General features: G+C 36.1%; 1 protein-coding gene across 1 annotated transcript; it reads left to right on the top strand.

Moving 5' to 3' along the window:
- Positions 1-1295: 1295 nt before the first annotated feature.
- Positions 1296-5147, top strand: LOC7459055 (spermidine synthase 1). Its single transcript, XM_002315770.4, has 9 exons — positions 1296-1658; positions 2589-2665; positions 2754-2876; positions 3521-3625; positions 3830-3902; positions 3983-4054; positions 4180-4375; positions 4623-4749; positions 4854-5147. Exons 1-9 carry the CDS (start codon positions 1490-1492, stop codon positions 4917-4919), a joined length of 1008 nt encoding a protein of 335 aa, XP_002315806.1. The 5' UTR covers positions 1296-1489; the 3' UTR covers positions 4920-5147.
- Positions 5148-7541: the final 2394 nt, after the last annotated feature.

Here is a 7541-nt window from a genome sequence, read left to right as displayed (position 1 = left end):
CTTTCACCTCCTACCTGTTAAGACTCTGAACCCACCTTTATACATGGCTATGGAGCTCTCCTACCCTGAACATGAAAAAAAGAAAAAAAAAGAGTCGATTTCAAATCGTGGTATCCGAGGTGCCATTGAGCCTTCGTAGAGTCTTCCCATGATTTATCGATGAGTGAAAGACCGGATGGGCAAGCCGCGGTGGCCGGAGGGCATTTGTAGGTGGTGGGGAGATGGGTGAATGGTTAAGATTGAGAGTTGTGAGCCACGTGAGGGACATGATAGAACTTATCTCACTAGTCTAATGGCTCAAAACTACTTGAAAAACAGTACCACTGCTTAAAATAATAGGCTAAAAATCAAGATAGATTGAAGTAAAAAGGGATAAATTATCATCACAAACCAATTCATTTTTAGAACGATGTTAGAAGCATATTTTTTATATCGACTTAATATATTCAGAAAAAAAATTAATATTTCTCTTTTAGAAAAAATGACTAAGTTTTATAGCATTAATTGCTTTTTAAAATGTTTTTTATTTTAAAAAGTATTAAAATAATATTTTTTTATTGTTTTAAAATTATTTTTGATACCTATACATTAAAATATTTAAAAACACTGAAAAAAAAATTAATTTTTTTTATAAAAAATTTAACTTAAAACATATATACCAAACATAGCCTAAACCACCGTCCAAACAGGTACATGCTCCGAAGCTTTAAAGCGACAAAAGGCTGTAAAAAAGCTGAGAATCTCGAGAAAGAATAAGAACAAAAGAAAGGTGGTAAAGCAGAGGAACCTCATCCCAAAGTTCTCGAGCCCTAATCGATAGCCCCATCATTTTTCTCTGCACCATAAACTTCATGTCGTAGGCAAGGTCTCGGATTGGGAAGATAATGTTTTCAACACAGAAAGCGACAGCAACCAGAGAAAGAAAAAAGCGTCTTTAAGCAGATTCTTTTCGGTGTCACCTCTGATGATATTATATGATTTTAATATAACCGCAGTGGGCTGTATTATTGCCATCTCTAGCCCCGACTGTGAGGTGTATGGATTACGCTATTTTAAAATTGACGAAATTATTTTTTAATATATTTTTGAATAATTTTTAGATAATTTTTTATTGTTTAAAATTATTTTTTATTTTTTTCTATTTTAATATATTTTTGATAAAAAAATTAAAAACAATTTCTATTTCACTGTGCCTTCTAGCCATAAACTGTCTCTGACCCGAGCATATTTGAAAAAAAAAAGGTAAAACAGAAGGGCATCACAAAAATATGGGAAAATAATAAAGTAAGATGCGGCTTCCCTTCCATTTCTTTTAACTACTCAACTTCGGCTAAACCCCTTCATTAGGGTTTTTTGGGTCTATCTCTCTCTTCCAGGGTGCTCCTCCTTTTTATTCTTTTCCACTTAGGATTTTTTTTATATATAAAAAAATTCTTGGGAGTAAGGGAGGGTTTTAGGTGCGCTCCAGCAAGAAGAACAGAGAGTCTGTATGGCTGAAGAGAGTGTTGTTACTGATTTGCCAGTGAAGAGGCCAAGAGAAGATGAAGAGAATGGAGCCTCTGCTGCCACTGAAGCCATGGAGACAGAGACCAACAATAACGATTATATCTCCTCCGTTATTACTGGCTGGTTCTCTGAGATTAGCCCAATGTGGCCTGGTATTTCTCTTCTCCAATACCCCTTCATTTTTTCTGGCCTCCTTTTCTCTTGCTTGCAACCAAGAATACCATGAATCTCGAAAAGGTTCAAGACCTTTTTTGTCCTGTATTCTTTGGAATACAAGATGATATGCTCATGTTGTTTTGCGTAGCTGTTTATCTTTTTGGGGATTATGTTTTTATGCTGTTATCCGCTTTTTTGGTTGTTAAGGCAGTTTGCTTTGTATGAGATTATTATTATTTTTGTTTATACTTGATTGGCAATCATGTTGCTCCTTTTGTTCTGAGTATTTGCTATTCGTTTTGGTGTTCTTGTCCATGGCCTCACCCCTGGGATAATATTTTTTTTCCAGTATTTTTTTTTATTTTTTATTATAATCCTACTCTGGAATTTGCATTTTTTGTTGTCTAGACCATCAAATGTTCTAATACACCCTTAAACACTGAATTAAATAAAATAACTATCTAGATGATTGTACCCGATTGGCGGGAATTGGCCAACATCTGCTCTGTCCTCTTCCGTGTCTTTGAATCTCATTCGTGTCAAATGCTTCTTAAAAATCTGGCATAAATTCAAGTGTTGGGAGTTTTGATACTAATAGGATTACTGAGAAAAGAACTAGCTTTGCATTTGCTAACAAAATGATGATTTCCTTCAACATGCAATCCTCGTGTCATTCAATTGAGGCTAGCTCTGCAACCTTGAGTAAGGATACTTTGTATCATTTAGAATACCTGCTAAGCCCTTTTCTGTCCTGCAACTTCATGCATGTAATATTTGGTGTTTTTCTCTGTAATGTTATGCAAACCTGAAGCCTGTTATCTTTGCCAACTATATCGTAAATCTTCCTGCTAATTGCCCTAGTCTTTTTGAACCCCATGTTTTTGGATTTTACATCTTCTTATGAGATTCACTTTTGAAACCTGTAGGAGAGGCGCATTCCTTGAAAGTAGAGAAGATCTTATTTCAAGGGAAGTCTGACTATCAGAATGTTATGGTCTTTCAGGTAATTAATGCTATGGACATGTTCTAATCTTTTTGTCTTTTTATATGTGCTAAATATAACATATATGCATCATGATACTCTTTTGCAGTCATCAACATATGGAAAGGTTCTAGTTTTAGATGGGGTAATTCAACTCACTGAGAGGGATGAATGTGCATATCAAGAAATGATCACTCACCTTCCACTTTGCTCAATTGCTAACCCAAAGAAGGTATAGAATCAATGCATTGAATGGAAATGCATTTGCAATCATGAGTGCCATTTGAGCGTTGTTGCATGTATCATGACACATTTCAGTTAGCATTTCATTCCTGGTTGTGATTTTGTACCATCAATGTGTTTAGGATATGCTGTTAGGGAATGGGCCATCAAATGCTCATATTTAATTTCATGGAATGAGACATTAGAGATGACATGAATGGTTTGGTTTGCTTTTGCCGTTTTTACCCTGAGCCTGTAGCAACAATCTGTTGTGGTAGCAATTTTACTGCTTGTTATTCAAATTACATGTGTCCAAAGATGGAATTAGGACAACATTTCTTACCGAGAAAGCAGCAAACATGTCAAATTGAGCCTTTAAGAACCATAGCCGGAGGATATGGAATTTAAAAGTAGAAGATGAAAGAGAAAGTCAAAAGACTTTTGACTTTTGATAATTGCCAATCTATAGAGGTTAGAAACAAAATTCTATTCAATGCTGTGGGGTGATTATGCTGTGTTGATTGATGTGGTTTTATGCTCACTTGACTCCATTTGAGTTTTCTATCTCTAGTATTATTTATCATATTTACATGATACTAAAACTTGTTTTTTCTGTTTTCTTTCAAATTCTTGACACATTTTTTTCTCTATCAGGTTTTGGTTATTGGTGGAGGAGATGGTGGGGTCCTACGGGAAGTGGCTCGACACTCTTCTGTTGAGCAGATTGACATATGTGAAATAGATAAGATGGTTGTTGATGTGAGTAGGACAGTTGAAGCTTATTTCATGCTTTGTCTCTTCCTAGATTTTTAATGGTTACATTAGTGTTGAGTTGAGTTTGATCTCGTTAGAAGTAGTGCATTTTGCTTCTTCTGATTGAGCATGCTGTGTCGATTTCAATTATATACATTAAGGACCGGAAAGTTTCAAGTGTCACTTACATATTCTTTTTGTGTCTTCCAGGTTTCTAAAAAATTCTTCCCTGACGTATCAGTCGGGTATGAGGATCCCCGTGTGTCTCTCCATATTGGTGATGGTATGAACTGCTTCTTCCTTGTCCCCTTCTTTTCTTCTCTTGCGAATTTATTTACCGGTCAATTTTATTTGAACTTGCAGGAGTTGCATTTTTAAAAGCTGTTCCTGAAGGTACTTATGATGCAGTTATAGTAGATTCTTCCGATCCAATAGGTAACAGCACCTCTGCAAGCTGTTGCAATTCTGTACTTATCATAGTGAACTTGAGAATTATCTTTTTTAATTTAATAGCTCTTAATGCCTTTTAACTTTCAAACCATTATATTTCCATCACCCAGGTCCTGCTCAAGAGCTTTTTGAGAAGCCCTTTTTTGAGTCAGTAGCAAAGGCTCTCCGTCCAGGAGGAGTTGTGAGCACACAAGCAGAAAGTATATGGCTTCACATGAACATCATTGAAGATATTGTGGCAAACTGCCGTCAGATCTTCAAAGGCTCCGTCAACTATGCATGGACTACTGTTCCTACGTACCCAAGGTTTGTACTTATCCCCTGCTCTCTCTCCTGTAGTATCCTCGGTTTGCACATATAACAGAGACCTCACTCATAGAACAAAAGGCCCTCGTTACTTATCAAACCATCTCTTTCCAGCCTGATTCTTGCTTAGTTGTGTTTTATTTATTTTATGTATTTTTTGCTTGACGTTGTGCCTTTTCACAGTAAGTATATATATGCTGTGTATTCTTCAGTGCTAATGTTTGCTTGGATTTATTTATTTTTTCAGTGGAATGATTGGTTTCATGCTTTGCTCGACTGAGGGACCTGCCGTTGATTTCAAGCATCCAGTTAATCCTATAGATTCCAATGATAGTCAAAGCAAATCAAAACCCTTGAAGTTTTACAACTCAGAGGTGAGAGGCACCATAGCAATGTGCTTTTCTTGAATTAGCCAATGTTTCCAATTTTCTCTGAATACTGCCGTTCTGTTCTTACCATTACTCCTTCCCATTTTCAGTTGCATACAGCGGCTTTCTGTTTGCCTTCTTTTGCAAAGAAGGTGATTGATTCAAAAGCTAAATGATAGAGTGTTGAAGATTAGTGAAGGAGCAGAATTCGAAGCTGTTGTCAAGTGTTGGCGTTCATCCTCTCTGAAAGATACACGGCAACGAGTTATGGAATAAGTTGAGGTTTAAATTTATGTTCTCAGCATGGTTTAATAGGGAGAACTTGATACTTACCCACCTTGAAACTATTTCCGAGATTTTGAAATTTTTCTAAAGTAATCAGGTAGACCTTTTAGTTGATATAATTCTTTTTTTCCGCCTGCCTCGTAAAACCTTCAATTTTAACTTTTCCTCTTGACTTCGTAACTTGAGACATGTTTTCACGTTCTTGACTTCGTAGAAGTCGGATCAGCCCGTGCGAGAATTATTTTGACATGCATAAATCGCAACAATTTATACACCGTGCGCTGGTATGATTGGATATTAGTAAAAAGCCACTATTAGGTGTGTTGCAAAACCACCCCCACAACGTTCTCAACTCGGACCACGGCTATTAATTTTCAGCAATTTTGGTTCAAAATGCTTTAGAGACCATGTAGGGGCATGTGTCAAGCTGTGCGGCTAGGGTGTATTTGCTTTTGTGGTTTAGGTTTATCCGTTTATGTGTTGGATGGGGTGCGCCAAGCTTGATGTTCAGCCAATGTTACAGCCATGCGAGCAACAGGATTACCAAATAAGAACACAAAAATGAAAAAGTGGAATTAACTCCCAAGCCTCCTCAGATTTCCCACCGAGGTTTTTTGTGATGCGCTTGTTCAATGCGATTAGACCAAACACTGGTATATATCTAAGCCTCTCCAGTTGTCCAAATCTGCCTCTAGTTTATTTAATCGTCGGCTCTTTCTTCCCTAGTCAGAATTTCAGCAGAAGCTGTTTTATTAAGCAGTTGGATTATCCACGGGCGAGGGGAAAGGTTGCGTGGTCTAGCCGAAAAGAACTATCCGAGACTGTTGCGACAGTCAAGAAGCTTTTGACTCGGATTCGCCGTGTCGTTGTTCTGGCCAATTAGGCTCGCTCTCTGGACTTTGTTGAGGGAGCGGCTCCCTTCGGTTACCTTGGCCTTGTACCACATTCGCTGGGTGGCGACCCCAGGAATAATCCCCCCTTCTTCCTCTTAACAACAACAATAATTAAAGCTTTCGGTTCTCATTTAGATTTTGCAACTTGGTGCCTAACATATACAATGAATCGCAAATCAGTTTCTAGCCCGTAAAGTTTCGCAGTTTATCTTTCTTCATTTCCCCCTTTTGGTATAGATTTAGGACAATCTCACCATGCTACACAATAAAAAAATATTTTTTAATATATAATAATAGAAATCAAGTGAGCTAACCAGACCAAAAGAGTGTGAGAAAAGTATCATAGCCCCAAACTTGATGCATTGTGGATTATAACATGGCACTGATAATTTTTCCCTTTTAAAAAAAAACTCGTCGGTTTTGGTATTTTGATTATTAGAAAAATGATTGGGTGCAACTTGGTATTTTTAATTTTTTTTACATAATAAAATGAGCTTATTGTCTTTAAAAAGAAAAACTCGAACAACTGGTTTTTGGGGGCATTTTTAGATTTTTACTTTTTAAAAGTATAGTAAAATGTCTGAATTGTGGTTAAAAGCAAGATTTCTCTAATTGGACTTCAAGGAATTTTCTTTTAATTTTCATCCAGACTTTTTTATTATTAACAAGTAAAAATAAAAAAAATTTAATATTTTAATAAATATAAAATACAAAAAAAAATAAAAGTGACTAACGTGTACGTTATATAAGCCAACAAGTAAGTGACACCACCTTATTTACAGCATGGTTAGGATTGTGATAATGATTTAAAGTATTTTGTGTTTAGAAATGCATCAAAATAATATTTTTTTATTTTTTAAAAATTATTTTTAAAATTCACATATCAAAACGATCTAAAAATATATAAAAAAACACACGATTTACATTGCATTCCACAACATCCCATAATATATCACACATCAAATTTTTAACTTCCTCGTGTCTTTACATTTGTTTTTATTTTAAAAAAGTGATTAGACCCACGTATTATGTATAGGGTGGACCAAGTATAGGGAACAAAAAGATCAATCAAAAGAAAGAAAGGGAGTGCCTTTTTGGTTTTAAGCTTGGCCAGGTCCGATATTGAAAACACTCGAGAAAACAAAAAAGAGATAAAGAAAAACAAAAGACTAAAAACAAGACACCAAAACCTAAATTATCTTTCATTAGCCACACCCCAGTTCATGTTCCTGCGCATTCAATCGAGAGAAGAAAAACCAGCTTGGGATTTAACAGTTATGATATGGCAAACATTACTACAGCGTCTTCCCGGTATAAAAAAAGAGTACGATGGACTTATGACTGAAAAGTCGTCGTCTAAAAAGGCATTATTATTATTATTGATACTTGTTTCCTTCCCTATCAAGATTACAGGAAATAACTGGGAAGAAATCTGGTCATTTGCCCTTTTGAAGAACACTACACAGAAACAATATGGAGTAACACCACACAACAACAACAGCACAGGACCATTAGGGAGGACCGCTAACCTGTTGGAAGACAGGCTTGTCAATATCCTTTTCCAATTCAGGTATTCTTGGGCCAAAGCTTTTTGTTGAAGCTGTGCTAGAAGAAGAGACA

This window comes from Populus trichocarpa, chromosome 10 (genome assembly GCF_000002775.5).
Source record: "Populus trichocarpa isolate Nisqually-1 chromosome 10, P.trichocarpa_v4.1, whole genome shotgun sequence".
In the NCBI taxonomy this organism is placed as follows: Eukaryota; Viridiplantae; Streptophyta; class Magnoliopsida; order Malpighiales; family Salicaceae; genus Populus; species Populus trichocarpa.
The sequence above is the reverse complement of the archived record's forward strand: the minus strand, read 5'-3'. Positions and strand labels throughout refer to the sequence as shown.

Bases quoted from the DNA above. Each gene is read 5' to 3' on its own strand.
- LOC7459055 (XM_002315770.4), top strand. From the start codon at position 1,490: ATGGCTGAAGAGAGTGTTGTTACTGATTTGCCAGTGAAGAGGCCAAGA. The intron at 4,055-4,179 runs GTAACAGCACCT...TCCATCACCCAG, and splicing joins AGATTCTTCCGATCCAATAG to GTCCTGCTCAAGAGCTTTTT. The intron at 4,750-4,853 runs GTGAGAGGCACC...TCCCATTTTCAG, and splicing joins TGAAGTTTTACAACTCAGAG to TTGCATACAGCGGCTTTCTG.